The 16,992-nt window shown below is 53.7% G+C and overlaps 2 protein-coding genes across 5 annotated transcripts; one reads left to right on the top strand and one right to left on the bottom strand.

Moving 5' to 3' along the window:
* Positions 1–65: 65 nt before the first annotated feature.
* EEF2KMT (eukaryotic elongation factor 2 lysine methyltransferase) lies at positions 66–6,681 on the bottom strand. 2 transcript variants are annotated; one of them, XM_038150985.1, is made up of 8 exons: positions 6,522–6,680; positions 6,389–6,451; positions 5,683–5,763; positions 5,393–5,497; positions 5,076–5,209; positions 3,583–3,890; positions 2,502–2,651; positions 66–1,771 (listed from the first exon to the last, which is right to left on the bottom strand). In XM_038150985.1, the coding sequence occupies exons 1-8, from the start codon at positions 6,603–6,605 to the stop codon at positions 1,671–1,673; spliced, it is 1,026 nt and encodes a 341-aa protein (XP_038006913.1). In that variant the 5' UTR covers positions 6,606–6,680; the 3' UTR covers positions 66–1,670. The 2 variants fall into 2 exon arrangements, with proteins under 2 accessions (XP_038006913.1, XP_038006914.1); XM_038150986.1 differs by lacking the exon at positions 5,683–5,763 and having other exon boundaries at positions 6,522–6,681.
* A 1,210-nt stretch (positions 6,682–7,891) lies between these two features.
* Positions 7,892–10,801, top strand: NDUFB6 (NADH:ubiquinone oxidoreductase subunit B6). 3 transcript variants are annotated; one of them, XM_038150988.1, is made up of 5 exons: positions 7,892–8,000; positions 8,056–8,289; positions 8,365–8,457; positions 9,467–9,511; positions 10,649–10,801. In XM_038150988.1, the coding sequence occupies exons 2-5, from the start codon at positions 8,110–8,112 to the stop codon at positions 10,715–10,717; spliced, it is 387 nt and encodes a 128-aa protein (XP_038006916.1). In that variant the 5' UTR covers positions 7,892–8,000; positions 8,056–8,109; the 3' UTR covers positions 10,718–10,801. The 3 variants fall into 3 exon arrangements, with proteins under 3 accessions (XP_038006916.1, XP_038006915.1, XP_038006917.1); XM_038150987.1 differs by lacking the exon at positions 7,892–8,000 and having other exon boundaries at positions 8,021–8,289; XM_038150989.1 differs by lacking the exons at positions 7,892–8,000; positions 8,365–8,457 and having other exon boundaries at positions 8,021–8,289.
* The last annotated feature ends 6,191 nt before the right edge of the window (positions 10,802–16,992 follow it).

Here is a 16,992-nt window from a genome sequence, read left to right as displayed (position 1 = left end):
CCCAAAATACACAAACAAAGCACGTATAACTTAGTCAAAAGGCACTTTGCTTTGTGAGTGCTTACTCAGGTGCAGCCTTCAGCTTTTTATTAAGCTCAGCATTCACATGCAAGCCTAATGCTTACAAGATTCATCACCTTTTTGATGACAAAATAGATGTCAGTCATTGGTAAATGTACTTGGCTTGGACTGTGTGTACTGCTCCTCAGAGCTCCTGCTTCAGGGTGGGAGGTGAAGACAGTGGGTTCTGCACCAGGAGTTTTAAACTCTGACTGAGCAACTATTGAATATCTGCTTTTGTCAAAAGAGAAAAGGTGCAAGTAGGGTCAAGTTGCTTTACTGCAGGAATTTGGCAAAACCTCCAGCTTATGGATTGAAGAATGATCCATAAAGATTGATTTGCCAATTTTTTTGTGGTTTTTTTTTCCTGTTTTCAGTCAAAATCCTGTCAAGAGGTTTGGCCATTCCTGTGCACACGGAGGTAAATCAGGCACTTCCGTAATTAAACAGTAATGCCAAAGGCTTTAGAGAGGTCTCCTCTTCATATAACAGAACTTTATAGATCCAAAGTGAGCTCTGTACAGAACCTCTGTCTTGAATTTTATGTAAGGGGAGAGAAAGGAGCTCCTGTGTGGGCTGCCAGTTTGTGTTTACTCTGGAAATAACACCTTTGAGTTCTTTTTGGGGACAGGGAGCCAAAACCTGGGCTGGGGTTATTTCTGCTTGATCCCAGCAGTCGTGGTCTCCTTAATCTTGAAGAATAAGAAGATTCTTCAGGTTTCAAGTTAGGTACCATCAGTTTTCTCTACATTGCTACAGAAGGAGGAGGTTGAAGTTTTTTCATTTCATTTTAAGTAGTTTTTAGTAGAGAAAAGGAAGCTAAAAGAGAAGAATGAGCATCACTTTGATTTTTGTGCTTCAGGACCAATGCTGCCCAACAGGAGAGTGATTAATGGATGATGGGAAGTTTCAGAGCAGGGGAGCTCAGAATCCTCTTTGCAGGATTCCTGGAACCCTGCTATGGAGAGTGATTCCTTTTTCATTCCCAGCCCAGCCTGGATTCCCAGCAGCCACTGTGGAAGTGGCAGTCCTCATGTGAGAGAAAGGGACATCAATTCTGACTTGTCATCACTGCAGGGTCAAGATGCACCTGATTTACAGCAGAGTCATCCTGGGACACAGCTACAGCTACTGGTCACTGTTTATTGGGGGTTTTTAAGCTAACCCAATCTGCAAGTATACACAGACATAAAACACCAGAGTCAACTATTACAGCTGGTTTTAAAACCAAAACCCAATGATTACTCTGAAACATTGTTTTGCTCCCTTGTCTGTGGGAGATCCTCACCCTGTGATCCTGCAGGTTGCCCCCAATAGTTACAAATCACAACACAGTTAGAAAAACCCTGCTTGAATTCTGCCATCTTCCACAGAATCCAAGCGAAGTGTGCCTGGGGCTTTTTGGTTTCTGTTGCTTGAGGTTTAGTCACTTCCCAGGGGCAGCTGCAGGCTTGGATCCATGCCGGGAATTAGAGGAAGGAAGGAAGGACTCCACATGTCCGTGTGTACAGCTGTATCTTCAGAACCTCGTTTCCAGAATTCAGGATAATCTTGTTACAAGGCTGAGACAGCTCCTGTTGGTCTCAAAATTCCAGTTCTGTTTGCCAAGCTTATATGAATAGCTGTAGAATAGTTACATCTGGCTGCACATCATAGAGAAAATTACAGCTGCTGTGGGCTGGAATCACCTGCCACCTGATCCCAGCTTTATCTGTGAAGAGAAACACTGGGAATCATATTCATGTCTAATAAAATGAAGAGCAAAAGTTGCATGACAAGTTCTGTAAGAAGAGATCTTTAGCACGCTGTGATTGTCAGGCAAATGCTTATGAGTGTTTTTTTAAAAATCCCATGAATGCCTCTGCTGAACGCTCAGTGTCACTTTGTGAATCAACCAGAATTTCACAGAATATCCTGAGCTGAAGGAACCCACAAGGATCATCAGGTCCACGTAGTGAACACCAGCTGAACAGGAAAGACACTGCAAAAGATAGGCTTTAGAAGTTTATATGCAGAAAAATTCCCAAATCTCTATCTTATTTAATCTCTAGGTGGGGGTTTTTGTCAAAAGAGAAAAGGTGAAAACAGAGTCAGGTCAAAGAACAGGTAAGATAAGATAAAGGGTTTAGGCTGCATCTCAGGTGTTATCACTGACAGTGCAGCACTGATGGCTCCCTCCTTTAAGCTTAAACCTCTTTTTACTTTCCTATTGGCACCAGACTTACAAATCATCCCTCACAGATGTGAGCTCTGATAGTCAGGATGTACATATCGGTGAGTTCAAAGCTCCTGATGAAATTCATGTGCAAAAGCTACTGCTCTTAAATCCAGCTCTAGGGTAAGATCCTGCTCTTGGACAATGCTCCTGCTCCTCTCTACCACAGAACAAGCAATGGGGAAAGAGGCAAAACTATTGAACAGTGGATGGAACAGGCACTCACCCAGCTCAGCCTGGAACAGCTGATACGTGTCTGGATTTCGGACTGTGGAGGCAATGAACACCTCAGGAGCTTTCCTGTCCGCTCTGGAGGAGGAGAGTTTCTGTAGCACCCCAATGAGGGCTAAAATTATCTCAGGATCATACACCACATCTACAAAAAAACCCACCAAAACATACAATATTTATTGAGAATTGAGCAAAAACCAGAATAAAACCTGCAAAACAGAAATAAAATCTTCCCAGTGCAAGAGAATATTGACTTTTTATGGGCTATGCTCTCATCACTAAAAATCAGTGCTCCTTTTAGTAAATGGATTGTCAGATATTTTATTTAAGCCCATCCTAAGGGAGGCAGCAGAACCACTGAGTGTTGATGCTCTGTTCCCACTGCCCTTGGCAAACAAATCTGCCTTGTTAGAAAGGAGTGGTTTAGAGGCTGCTGCCAAGGACTTGCAGATGTTTTCATCTGGAATCATGCCCTGGAGAGCAGAAATGGTGGTGAGAGGTCAGGGAACACCAAGGGGAGTGAAATGCTGATGCTCAGGGGGGGCTGTTTCCTACACAGAGGTGTGCAGGTGTGTGTACCACTGCAGTTACTCGTGCTGCAGTGTGCTAAGGGCACATCCTGCTGCAATCAGTACCAGCAAATAGCAGAGAGATGTCAGTGCCCTTAAGTTCTTGCCTTCAGAGTCCAGCTGGGGCTGGTTTGGGCACTGAGCAGTGTCACTGGCATTAGGAACCATGCAGTGAATTCATTTTATAGAATTCCCATTCACTGCATCCTGTGATACCTGGGATGCCAAAGTCATTTTTGCACCTGGATTCTCAGCTTTTTCTTCGCAAAGCTCCAAATCAGGGTGTAAGACCTACAGCTGAGACATTCTGCTCCCACTAGGTATCACCACCATCATCCTACTGTCACCAGATTTTCCATGATTGGAGTTTTTATAAAACTCCCTCTGAATTTATACACAGACAAGTACAAATACAGTCCGTAGTTGGTTGTTGTTATTCTGTTACTCCTCAAGAGGCTGCCGGGCTTGCTGAGCCCTGCCCATCCCTGCTCCCTGTGGGTGCAGTACCTGCTGCAATGACAACATCAGCTCTGAGAGCCAGCAGTTGTTTTTCTGTCGCGGAGCTCCAGTCAAGCTCAGCAACAATCACTTTCGGGTTTTGGCAGCTCTGTCCTTTCACCTCCTGTCCTTGGGACTCTGTTTGGATGCTCCAGCTCCCATCAGGCTCCGGTGTGAAGCCGTTCAGCTGGATGTTTTCCCCCAGCTGTCTGAGAACACGGGGGTGGCAGTCACTGAATATGAATGTCCTGGGCTGGCAGCTTTTGCAGATGGCAATTCCAGTGAAGCCAATCCCACTCCCCAATTCCAGGACTGTCCTGAGGGTAATGGAGTAAAAAGTACTATCAGGACTCTGCACTGAGTTAGAAATGAAATCATTCTAAATATAATTAAAGGTAAAATCAGTTCCGGATAATTACAATAATTTTTTTGAGTGAACCATTCACAATCTAACCTTTGTCCCAAGCAACTTGAGAGTTAAGAATAACTGAGGGTGGAATTGTCAGCATAAAATTAATTAGCTGAAATGCTGATTTCTGTAAGGCACAAAGCATTCCCACCACAGTGATGAGAGACATTCCCGCCTGGCTTTAGCCATCTGCAGTACAGTTGTTTTCACCTGAGCTGGCTCTCCAGGTTTTAGTCAGTGGAGAGAAACAGACACTGAGCAGCACAGTTCCTTCCCCTGTGAGCTTGATTATTATTAAATTATCTTTCCTCAAAATTCCTCGCTCGTCTTGACTGCTTATAAATAAAGCAAAAAAAGATGTGATCAAAGCTGCACACTAATCTAACGTAGATAGTCCTTGGTGAATCCCATCATGCAGTGAAGGTCATTAGTCAAATTACTGAAAACTGAACAGCTGACCTCACAGAGCAGGACAGACTGCAGAGTGCAAGGGTTTGATCCCAAACCAGGTCCTCCTAAACCAGGCCCTCTCCTGGGTTAAAGTTTGGCAGAACAGACAAGAGCAGCAATTACTCAGCATCAAAAGGGTGTCGTTTCGGTTATTTATGTGCATTGTCTGTTATTAAATTCCAGTTGTGTAACTCACAGTATCAGAAGACTGGAGCCCCTCTGGAGACAGGCTGGCAGAGCTGGGGGTGCTCACCTGGAGAGAAGGCTCCAGGGACACCTCAGAGCCCCTGCCAGGGCCTAAAGGGGCTCCAGAAGAGCTGGAGAGGGACTGGGGACAAGGGATGGAGGGACAGGACACAGGGAATGGCTTCCCACTGCCAGAGGCAGGGATGGATGGGATATTGGGAATTAGGAATTGTTCCCTGGCAGGGTGGGCAGGCCCTGGCACAGGGTGCCCAGAGCAGCTGGGGCTGCCCCTGGATCCCTGGAAGTGTCCAAGGCCAGGCTGGATGGAGCTTGGAGCAGCCTGGGACAGTGGGAGGTGTCCCTGCCCATGGAATGATGTCTCTTCCCAGCCAAAGCACTGTGTGATCCTGCAGGAATGAGCAGCTCTTTAGTGCAGCCACACCTGCTGCTGCCATACCTGCCCCTGAAGAGGCCGGGGTTCCGCAGTGCCCACTGGGCCAGGTGCAGGGCAGCCTCCCAGGTGAGGAGCCCCGTGGTGCCCCCGGAGATCAGCGCTGTGCTCTCGCAGAGGCTCACACAGTCCCCCGAGGGCTGCGGGACACGGGGAGGCAAAGATCCATCAGCACAGGCCACGATTCAGAGCTTACAATCAATAAGAGCATCTGGAAAAAGGCAGGAAGCACTCCAGGCTTCAGGGTGGGTGTTTTTAAAGCCAATTATTGCTTCGTTTGGGTGAGTAAATGTGGTTTAGAACAGCGCAGAGTCAGTTTTTACCAGTAAGTAGTTTTTGTAACAGTGAGTAGATTCTTCTTCTTCTTTTAGAACAGCTGCCAGTGCCTCATAGAGCTCATCCAGGGGTTCAGCTGCTGTGGATTCAAGCTGTGGAGGTGGAGAACAGGGCAGCTCTGAGCATCACATCATGAAAGAGAAAACAATTGCACTCTAAGCCCCATTTTAGTACAGTGTATTTACACTGAATGTTGTGGTTGGTTATTACATGAGGTATTCTTAAGGAAAAAAAAAGAGAAAAACAAGTGAAAAATAAGCTGAAAAGCAAGAGGTACCTTTTTGATGAGCTCAGTCAGGAAGCACCTCCTGTACTTGGCTGAAGGGGGATATTTCACACACAGAGGGTGAAGAATTGTCTACAACGAGAAGAGCCATGGACACCAATTATCCAGGGCAGGGTTTAGGAAAGGCACTAATGACCACAGGAGGACAATTGGGTCTGGGTGCCATGAAATGCTTTGGAATTTAGTCTGTGCAAGAGATGCTAAGCCAGAAATTGAAATGGGACGATTTCTGACAGGTTTGTGAGTTTACATAACCGTGGCCACAGATTTCTTACCTTTTGTGGCAACAAAAGTATCACTTTTCAATAGAGCAAAGAGGAAAACAGATCGAGAATAATCCAATTTACTCTCCTTTCTTTTGCTCTTCCTTCTTTCTGTTTTGGTTTGCTGCCTGATTTGTGATCTCCATCTGCAGGGACAGTTTAGGCACTCCCAATCCCTGTATCCCGAACATCCCGGAGCAGCTGCACCGACTGTGCCATTCACCACGTAAGTGCTCTGGCACGCGGGCCTCAGTTTTGATCTAAGAACACCCAAATACTGGTGAAAGAAGGAAATCTGCGGTTCTGCGGGGCCTAACGAAACACCGCGACACTGGATCACCGATCTCCGTATTTCTGAGCAATTCCGGCGGCTTTGGGACACGCGCTGGCACCGCCCGCCGATGGCACGGGGGGGACTCCGAGCCGTCCCTCACCTGGTGCAGAATATCCGCCAGCAGCGCGGAGTCCGGCGCAGTCCGCAGGCTTTGTTCGAGTTCCTAGAACAGGATAAATAAATAAACGAACAACGCCGCGGTGCCGCCCGCCCCCCGCCCGGCCCCTCCGTACCGGCCAGGGCAGCGAGCGGAGCGGCCGCGCCGCCAGGAAGCGGCGCTGGAAGCGCAGCGCCAGCCCCGGGCGCGGCTCCGCCATGGCCCGGCAGCGCACGGCCCGGCAGGCCGCGGGTCCCCGGAGCGGCGCCGCCCCGAGGGCGGAGCGGCACCGGCCCACGGGGCCCGAAGCACGGAACGCCCGAGCGGGAATCGAACCCGCGATCCCCGGACACCGCCGCGGCTCCCCCCGCCAGCTGCCCGGGCCGCAAGGGGGCGCCACGGCCCCGCCGCCCCAGCGGGAACGGAGGGAGCGGGGAAACACCGGGATCAGGGAAACACACCGGGATGGGGGGAACACACCGGGATCGGGGAAACACACCGGGATGGGGGAAACACACCGGGATGGGGGAAACACACCGGGATGGGGGAAACACACCGGGATGGGGGAAACACACCGGGATCAGGGAAACACACCGGGATCAGGGAAACACACCGGGATGGGGGAACACACCGGGATGGGGGAACACACCGGGATCAGGGAAACACACCGGGATGGGGGAACACACCGGGATCAGGGAACCACACCGGGATCAGGGAAACACACCGGGATGGGGGAACACACCGGGATCGGGGAACACCGGGATCAGGGAAACACACCGGGATGGGGGAACACACCGGGGGGGAACACACCGGGATCGGGGAAACATACCGGGATCAGGGAAACACACCGGGATGGGGGAACACACCGGGATCGGGGAAACACACACCGGGATCGGAGGAACACCGGGGTCGGGGGAACATGGAATCACTGGATCAATGAATCATTGGGACCAAAAGAATCATGGAAACGTTGTAATTATGGAATCGTGGAATCACTGGAAACATGGAAACACAGAATATTGGAATAATGAAGTCAGAGGGATCATGGAATAGTTTGGCTGGGAAAGGTCATTAGGGACCATCCCATCCCACCCCACCCCCTGCCATGGGCAGGGACACCTCCCACTGTCCCAGGCTGCTCCAAGCCCCGTCCAGCCTGGCCTTGGGTACTGCCAGGGATCCAGGGGCAGCCCCAGCTGCTCTGGGCACCCTGTGCCAGGGCCTGCCCACCCTGCCAGGGAACAATTCCTAATTCCCAATATCCCATCCAGCCCTGCGCTCTGGCAGTGGGAGGCCATTCCCTGTGTCCTGTCCCTACATGCTGTTGCAAATAGACTTGCCCCATCTGTCCTGTCAGTTCCCTGCGGGCACTGGAAGAGGCCACAGCCGAGCTCCCCGGAGCTGTCCTTTCCCCGACCCTCCGCCTCCCGGGGCTCCCCTCACGGCAGAGCCGCCTCAGCCCCGCCCCCACCCCGGCGGCCTTGCCCGGAGCGTCACAACCGCGCGCCCCGTGACGTCACCGCCGCGCGCCGCGGCGAAGGACACGGCGCCCGAGCGGGGCCGAACGGGAGCGGAGCGAGCCGAGCGGGGCCGAACCGAACCGAACCGAACCGAACCGGAGCGGAGCGCACCGAACCGAACCGAACCGGAGCGGAGCGAGCCGAGCGGGGCCGAACCGAACCGAACCGGAGCGGAGCGAGCGGCCCCGGGCGGGTCCAGGCGCCATGAGCGGCCCCGCGGAGGATGAGAGGCTGCGGGTGCAGCAGCTCCGCGCTCTGCGGCGCCGCTGGCTGCGGGACCAGGAGCTGAGCCCGCGGGAGCCCGTCCTGCCGCCGCAGCGGCTCGGGCCCGTGGCCGCCTTCTGGGAGCGCTTCCTGCGGCCCGGGGATCCCTGGCGGCAGCAGGTGAGCGGCGGGACGCGGGCACCGCGCGGCCTCTCCTGGGCCGCTGGCCCGGCCTGACCGTCCCTGTGCCCGCAGGTGCACAAGTTCTACCAGAGCGGCCGCTTCGTCATGCTGCGGGTGCTGCTGCCCGCCTGGGCCGCCACCTACTACCTGAAGTACCACGTCCGGGTGCGTGCGGGCCCGCCGGGGGGAAAGGCAATGCCCGGGAAGGGCCGGGGGGATGGAGGGGGGAGTGGTCCCACAGCGGGTGTGTGAGGGTGCTGCTCACATTCGGTTGCAGATTAGGGTTATTCCCCGTGGCCTGTTCACCGCTTGTGTTGCCTTGCTGGGGTAGCACTTATATATAAATTTTGTGTGATACTTCATCCCAAAGAATCACCCTTGTGAGACCCCACCTGCAGAGCTGCCCCAAGATCTGGAGCCAACTGCAGCAGGACCTGGAGCTGCTGAAAAGAGTTCATAAGAGGCCACGGAGATGCCCCAAGGGCTGGAGCCCCTCTGCTCTGCAGCCAGGCTGGAAGAGCTGGGGGTGCTCACCTGGAGAGGAGAAGGCTCCAGGGACACCTCAGAGCCCCTGCCAGGGCCTAAAGGGGCTCCAGGAGAGCTGCAGAGGGACTGGGGACAAGGGATGGAGGGACAGGACACAGGGAATGGCTTCCCACTGCCAGAGGGCAGGGCTGGATGGGATATTGGAAAGGAATTGTTCCCTGGCAGGGTGGGCAGGCCCTGGCACAGGGTGCCCAGAGCAGCTGGGGCTGCCCCTGGATCCCTGGCAGTGCCCAAGGCCAGCTTGGATGGGGCTTGGAGCAACTTGGGATAGTGGAAGGGTTAAGGCCCCTTTCAACCAAAACCATTCCATGATTTATGGCAGTGCCCAGCTTCTCTTGTGATCTAAGCTGCAAAGCTGTGTCTGAATGTTCCTGTCCTGCAGGAACAGCCCTGGGAATAACCAGGGCAGCAGTTGGTGTGGGGAGGGAAAGGAGCCCTGCCCTCCCTGGCAGGTGTGACTGTTGCAGCCTCAGGTAGTTCTGTAAGTGGTGGAAGGTTTAAAAGGACTTGTGCTTAGCACAGTTTGTATCCTGGAAGGGTCTTGGTGCCCATTTTGAACACCCTTTGTGCTTCCTCCAAGTAACACTGTTCTTATTGCCCTTTCTCTCTGTTCTCCCCCTGCTTCCAGAAATCGCCGCACGGTGTGGTTGTGACCAACCCACGGATATTCCCAGTAAGTCTCTCGTGACCTGTCTTACCTTCCAGCTGTGTCACACAGACAGGAAGGGGTTTCCAGGGAGCTTTGTGCAGCACCTGGGAAATGTCTAGTGACAGCTTTCCCAAGGGATGTGCTGGCTCCGGTGTGCAGACAGGGACAGTGGGTTTGGGCACTTCCATCTTGTCCTCAGCCCCTGTTTCAGTGTTACCTCCTCTGCAGCACCTGGCTGTCAGAGCCTGGCTGATGTTGCCCCTCCTGGATGGAAAATTCAAACATTCCCTTTGGGAATGGGTGTTCAAAGCCCCAGTGATTATTAACACATGGAATCACACAGGAGTGGCTCTGCTTCTCGTTGTCAGCCCTGAGAATGTTGGTTCTGGCTTGGTCCCAGTTGTCCCTGAAAGTCCCCCACACTCAGGTGTCCCCGAAGAGTTGTGTCACCTCAGCTTGGGACAAGTTTCATGAAGCAGAGAGTGTCATGAAAATGTCTGGTCTTTTCTGTTTCCAGGCCACTCTGAGCTGCTCCTGATTGGTGTGACAAGTCAGAGGGCAAATATTCCTACAGAAGATCAGCTCTGCCCTTTCTGACCGCTGCCCATTTTTGGCATAACACCTCCTAATCATGATCTATCTAAATAAAATTATAAAATATTCCATCCCAAACAACCACAAGGCAACATGCTGAAGGTCAAGCTGTTGGCCTCTCTTCAGCCTAATTTTTCAGTCCAGTTAGGTCAGCTCAGCAGGCCAAGACTATGCCTGGAGCTGGAACAAGTGGCACTGGGGCAGCAGGTTGGTCTTTAGGGATTCCATGGCTTTCCATGGGCTTTGGGCCGTGGGTTTGGACTCACTGATCACTGCTGGAGGGGATTATGCAGTGCTATAAGTAATTTTTAAAACCAAACAGGCTCAAAATGTGTGGCTGCTGTTCTGTAGTGAAAACAAGGGGTAAAGCAAGTACAGACTCCAGGTAATTTTGCTGTGATGTTATTCCAGCATTCTGGGGATGTTGGGGGAATGACAGTGTTCTGAGTGAGTTGTGGTGAGATTCTTGTCTGGAAGTCGGGACAGTTGCAGGTTCCCTGAAGGATTGGGCTGTGCAGGGGGAGTTTGGATGCCACAGGGAATGCTCACCATGCTCTCATCCCACAGGGGGACAGGATTTTAGAGACTGGAGAGATCATGCCACCCCTGAGAGATGAGCACCACAGGCACCACTGATGGCCGGGAGCTGATTTCCTCTGTGGGTGAACATGGCCAGAGCTGTACCTGCTGTGTCTCTTCCATAAAAGAGTCTTCATTCTGCATTGTCTCAGCTCCTCTGTCATTTACTGTCTCATTAATCCGTGTCATTCCAGGTGCTCCTCCTGTGGGAGTTCATTATTGCTGGATCCTGGGGATCTCCAAGGCCCTTACTCACCTCTCAGTGAGACCTGGCAGAAGGATGATGTGGGCCTTAGGGTGACAAGAGAGACACTCTGGATCCCAGGGATTTTGGAGCAGGCTGCTCTAAGGAGCAGAGCTGAGCCCCTTTTACACACTTGGTTCTCCTCTCCCACTCTACCAAACCCTTTCTACCAACCCTTTCTGACAGACTTCCGATGAAAACGTAGCTTCCACCTATGTCATCCCACCTCTCTGCCTAGGGAGGGTGGCAGAAGAGGCACTGCTGCCAAAAACCCTTTTACCACTCTTCCCTCTGCCTTCAGCTCTTCCTGAGGAAGAGTCTTCCAGCCCCCACATACCTGGGGCACTTTGTACTGGGAAGACTGGTCTCTTAAAGAGCAGTGATCCCTGTGGATCCCTTCCAACCTGACATATTCTATGATTTGAAGGCTTTAGTAGGTACTTTGGGGATAGGAATGGTTAACCAGCAATCCAAAGGGTAACCTGGGGGTCTGTGACACATTCCCCTCAGGGAGCCACGAGAGAGGAGCCCAGCCCATGTGTGTGAGGAGCGGGGCACAGGTCACAGCCCCTGTGCTGCGTTTGGGGACAGCCAGACTCCTCATAATGGCTCTGGTAGGGACTTGAACCATCAGGGCCACGGCAAACACGGGGAAAACTGCCCAGCAGTTTTCAAGGAGATGAGGGAGGCCGTGGACCCCATGGCCAGGTCTTTGCCAAAGCCAAATGGTAAACAGTGGCTCAGGGTGGGACAGCCAGTGGGGAATGAAGTGGTGGGGCAGTAGGATCCTCTGGGTCATCTCTGGGGAAGGTTGGGGTCACTGGGGGGGCGGGAGAGTGAGCAGGGGCTGTTGGGGAGCACTGGGAAAGTAGAGAGTCAGGAGGGAGCCTGGGTGTTGAGGGGTGGTGGGGTTGGTAGAGGGGCTGCAGGAGGATGAGACTTGTTCTTCCCAAGGCCCTGGGGGTCCCTGTCACCACCCCTGCCCCAAGGTATGCCCAAGGGCCACAATGAGCCCACCCCCCTGGCCAGTGACCAGGGGAGGCCTTCCCTCCCTGGGGTCCCCTGACACCTCCACCCCACTGAGGACAGCTGGGGTACCCCAAATCCCCGGGGTCTCCATGCCCTTGTGCAATGCTTGTGAGGAACTGCGGACTGTGACATCTCCTGGGGACACTACACACCCAGGGGGATGCCTGATACTCCCAGGACTCTCCAATTCCCCTAAGGAAATGCTGACAACTCTCCTCTAGTGAGAATTCCCCCAGGACTGCAGGGAATTCCTAGTACCCCCAGAGTGCTATGAACATTCCCACAGCTCCAGCAACGCAAGAGAAACCCCAAATCCCTCACGTCCCCATGATGTGGGACCCAGGGGGCCATTTTAGACCACAGACTCAGTCCCGAGGACAAGTGGGGGGCCCTGGGATCACCTGAGGGTTTTGGAAGAGATAATCCTCCCTGAGCAGAGGGGATGGATACCTTTCCCTCCGGCAGGGAGAGGTTTGAGTGTCATAACCACACCAAAAAAGACAACAGAGCACCTCGTACATGTCCTGGCACAGCTGCAGCAGGACCATTCATTTTCCTCCCCCTCAGCTGTCCAACTGCAGGGGACAGCACTTGGTGCTGGGCAAGCAGGAGGAACCACAAGGCTGGTGACAGACCACGCACTGCTGACAGCTGCTGGACCTCTGCAACAACCATGTGCCTCCACAAACACAGTCTGGATCTTCCCTGGGCCATCCCCGTACCTCAAAGTCATGGAGTCAAATTCCCCTCATACCAGAAATGTGGATGATGCATTCTCTTGACAATGAAAGCAAAATCTTCTGGGTTTGTACCATATTGTTCTCCCAAGTGCCCTCTGTGTTGCACACAGATATTACACACAGCACTACATCTTCCACATAACTTTGAGATCCCTACCACTAAAAACATATGACTGATCAGTGACAGATGCACACATGGATAATAACAGTCATGGAGTGGTTTGGGTTGAAGGAACTTTAAAGCTCATCTCATCCCACCCCCTGCCATGGGCAGGGGCACCTTCCACTGTCCCGGGTTGCTTCAAGCCCTGTCCTTCCTGGTATTGGACATTTCCTGGGATGGGGCAGCCACAGCTGCTCTGGGCACCCTGTGCCAGGGCCTGCCCACCCTTATACAATATATATACATTAAATATCTAGTCAAGGGTTGCATTGACCTGCCTTGCACCTTCCATTGCAACAGCTCAGGGAGGAAGATCTCCTCCCAAAACAATGATGGATCATATGGCTTTCTGTCCTGCCCTTTGACAGCCATCAGGACCTCCTCATTGCTCAGGCTGCAGCTGGGAGGGTTGAGGGCAGGCACCAGGAAAGAGCCCCTTGCCAGTGTGGAGATCACAGCAGAGGTGAGAACTGAGGGAAAGCTCATTCAAGCTTGGTGTCCTGGGAAATGAGGACTGTGGAAGATCCTGGGATGTGGAACATGCAAATCCTTTCTCCCTCTCACCTGAGGAGCCTCAGGCAGGAGCTGCTGGTTCCAGCACTGCCAGAACACAACGGGAATTCTCCCTGTGCATCCTCCAGTCCCTGCCAGCCCTGGGTGTGTACCCTTGTGCTTGGCCAGCTGGGTCTGCTCCAGGCCACCTCCCATCCTCTGGGGTATCCCATGGCACAGCAGCTCGGGATCAGTACCAGGGCAGCTCACAGGAGATCCAGAGCCGAGTCTGGGCCGGCACACATCGATCCCATGGCTGGTTGGATCTCAGCTGTGTGAGTCTATGGTGTGGGGATGATGCCTCAGGTTTCAGCTTTTATATTTTTCAGATTCTGTGCTGCTTTAGTGTGTACTTCTGAGCTTCACATTAGGGGATGGTGAGCTCTCTTCACAGAGTAGGGAGACTAAACAATTCCTTCTCTAGCTGGGGACCAAGGACAAATGATCCAAATCCCAGGCCCAAGAGCATAAACAACATGGGCTGAAGAGAGAGAAACAAGGAGGCTGGGACTTCATGGGCTAAAGCTGTAACTGGACAATTAACTCCAATATCCAAATGGAGCAGAACTTATAAAACTGAGAGACCCCGTGACCCGTCGTGCATTTTGTGACCATTTTGGTTCACCTTGGGTGTAGCCCTGGCTGGGCCCTGGTGCTGCCCAAGGTGGATCCATTGAGGCCTCCCAACAAATCCCTACTTTATAAACTCCATCTAGGCTCTGTTCTAGGTCAGCCTGCACAAGGCGTCAGGGAGAGCTGGCTGACACTCTCCTCTGTCAGATTTGGGAAGTGCTGGTGGGTGAATCTTTGCAGGCGGAGGAATGCAAGGTTTGTATGGTCAGAAAAAGCTCAGGATGGTCCAGGCAGCTCCGGGAAAAGCCATGGAATGGTCATTTTAGGAGGCATGGCAGATGGAGGAGAAGCTGGGCATTAACACTTGAAAATGATTGTTTTCTGTGATGAGGTTTGCTCAGGGCACAGCAGGAGGTGACATTCCTCTCACCTTTCATTCCCAGGAATGCAGCTCACTGCAATATTGATGCCTCTGCTGCACCAACTGAATGTTAGATAAAGTCCCCTGTCACTTTATCATCAATGACAGTAACAGGAATTTGTCTGGAATAACCAGAAACCTCTGTCTTTCTCCACTGCTCATAGATGTGATGGGCACTACCAGTTATGAGCCTCAGTATATCCCGCTAAAATTAGGGAATGTGGATCCCAGATCATTGAATTTCTGACAGGCTGGGAGAGCTGGGGGTGCTCACCTGGAGAGGAGAAGGCTCCAGGGACACCTCAGAGCCCCTGCCAGGGCCTAAAGGGGCTCCAGGAGAGCTGCAGAGGGACTGGGGACAAGGGATGGAGGGACAGGACACAGGGAATGGCTTCCACTGCCAGAGGCAGGGATGGATGGGATATTGGGAATTAGGAATTGTTCCCTGGCAGGGTGCTGAGGCCCTGGCACAGGGTGCCCAGAGCAGCTGGGGCTGCCCCTGGATCCTTGGCAGTGCCCAAGGCCAGGCTGGACAGGGCTTGGAGCAGCCTGGGACAGGGGAAGGTGTCCCTGCCCATGGCAGGGGGTGGGATGAGATGAGCTTTACAGTCCCTTCCAACCTAGAACTTCCCACAATTGTAATTCCTAACTGAACGCACTGAAAACATCCACTTTTTGAAATCACTTTCTAACTGGGCAAAGTTTGCTTCATACCTTTGTTCTCCAAATAAAGATGGCCAGGCTGGTGACATAATTCCAGCCAGGAACTCCCTGTCATGCCAGAGCTGGGGTCTGTGCCATGAAGATTCCTAAGCCCACACGAGCTGCAGGGACTCCTCTGCTGTGCTCTCACACTCATTAACAATCCTGAGCATAGCAAAAGGAGCTGAACGCAACTCTCCACACACGGGCTTGTTTTGGGTGCTCTGAGGAGCCACCTGCTATTCCATAAGGGTGAAGAGCAGGGATGAAGGCACCCGGCAGCTCTCATGTGACCTGTGCGGCCAGGACCTGGAAACCTGAGGGGACCTCATGTGGCACCGGAGTGCAGCACTGAATGTCCCCAAGTGCCCAAGCTCCCACTCAAGCTACTGCTCCATAGCTGGTGGTAGATTTTACTGGAAACACCCACCATGGTGGAGCCAAAATTCTCCCTTTCCCCAGTGGATCCTGAGAGATTTTGCCCTACAATGGGCAAGGCAGCCACACTGGCCATGGCAGGATTCCTGAGGATGTTCTGAGCAGGGCCAGCAGCTGGACTTTATGATCCTGGTGGGTCCCTTCCAGCTTGGGATATTCCATGATCCTGTGATTTTGGAGATACCTGCTCTGTGCTTTCCTCAGGCACTGCTGGAGCACCAAGCCCTCAATTTCCTCAGACCAGGAACTCCATCTGTGAGTGAGGGCAGCATGGGGCTGCTCCTCCCCTGGCCCACCCCAAAGAACAGCAGCAGAACTGTGTCTGCAGCCTCTAGAAAAGATGTCTGTAAATAAATGTAAATGTCTTGACATGACTGGCAGTCACATTTTACAGAGGGATGAAGGGAAGCTCAAGCTCTTCATCAGCTTTTGGTCCCTGCATTGTCCTACAGAAGGTCTCATAAACATTTTCCATTTCAGCACCCCACAGAGAAAGCCTGGGATGCCCTTTGGGGAGGGTCCAACAGCCTAAAGAGAACATTCTCCCTCTTCAGCAACTGTCGTGTTCCACTTGGCAGCCACTGATCCCCCTCCAAGATTGGTGGCCTAAATGATGCTGCTTTTGCTGGAACAACGACCACTGACTTCCCATGAGGGTGTGCCGGACCAGCCGGGCTGGGGCCTCCTCCCCGTTTTCCCTCGTGGCTCCGGGAAGGAGCGGCCCAGCACGGAGGGCAGCAGGTGCTGCACGAACTGCTCCCGGCTCTTATCTCTGTGGGGTGGGAGGGTGTGAAGGTGCTTCTTAACCCGGCGAGTGTGGCCGTGGGCTGGCTCGGGACGGGGCTCTGGACTCCGAGGCTGGGTGGGTGCAGGCCCCACCTGCAGCTGCCCGAGGGCCGCGGCCCGGCCCGGCCCCGCTGCCCCGTCCCACGGCGAACCGCGGCTGCACATCGCCCGCAGCGCCGAGCAGATCCCTGCCGGCCCCGCCTTCGCTTCATGTGCCGCCAGGTCATTAAAGCTGTAATTACGAGCGGCTTCTGCCCAGGTTGGCTCAGCCGCGGGCTCTGATCCGCACAGGGAACGCCCGGATCCTCCATCCCCTCACGGCGGCGCCTTCCAGGGGAGCGCTGGGGACGCTCAGGGGCGCACGGAGCCTCCGTCTGAGGGCTCAGGGCCAAGCACCCGCCTTTCTCAAACCGGGGTCCCGGACGAACAGGATCCCCGGAGCACGCCAATACCCCCCGGTCCCTCCGGGACCCCCGCCCGGGCAGGCCCCACCGCCCCCGAGGCCAGCGCCGCCTGCGCTGCGACCCCTGGCCGGGGGTGGGCGCTCTCCCCACGGCCCGCAAGGCTCGCTGGGAGTCGTAGTCCTCGCCCACCGCACAGCGCCCGCCGCCCCTCACCGGCCGCTGCGGCCCGCGCCCTCCGCGCGCCCGGAGCTCGCCGGTCCCTCGGGCCCGAACCACCGCC

Source organism: Motacilla alba, chromosome 14, assembly GCF_015832195.1.
Source record: "Motacilla alba alba isolate MOTALB_02 chromosome 14, Motacilla_alba_V1.0_pri, whole genome shotgun sequence".
NCBI lineage: Eukaryota > Metazoa > Chordata > Aves > Passeriformes > Motacillidae > Motacilla > Motacilla alba.
Note: the sequence above shows the minus strand (reverse complement) of the source record. Positions and strands in the feature narration are given on the sequence as shown.

Bases quoted from the DNA above. Each gene is read 5' to 3' on its own strand.
- EEF2KMT (XM_038150985.1), bottom strand. From the start codon at position 6,605: ATGGCGGAGCCGCGCCCGGGGCTGGCGCTGCGCTTCCAGCGCCGCTTC. The intron at 5,210-5,392 runs GTAAAAACTGAC...CGTGTCCCGCAG, and splicing joins GTTACAAAAACTACTTACTG to CCCTCGGGGGACTGTGTGAG. The intron at 3,891-5,075 runs GTATGGCAGCAG...CATTACCCTCAG, and splicing joins CCCGGCCTCTTCAGGGGCAG to GACAGTCCTGGAATTGGGGA.
- NDUFB6 (XM_038150988.1), top strand. From the start codon at position 8,110: ATGAGCGGCCCCGCGGAGGATGAGAGGCTGCGGGTGCAGCAGCTCCGC. The intron at 8,458-9,466 runs GTGCGTGCGGGC...CCCTGCTTCCAG, and splicing joins ACCTGAAGTACCACGTCCGG to AAATCGCCGCACGGTGTGGT. The intron at 9,512-10,648 runs GTAAGTCTCTCG...CTCATCCCACAG, and splicing joins CCAACCCACGGATATTCCCA to GGGGACAGGATTTTAGAGAC.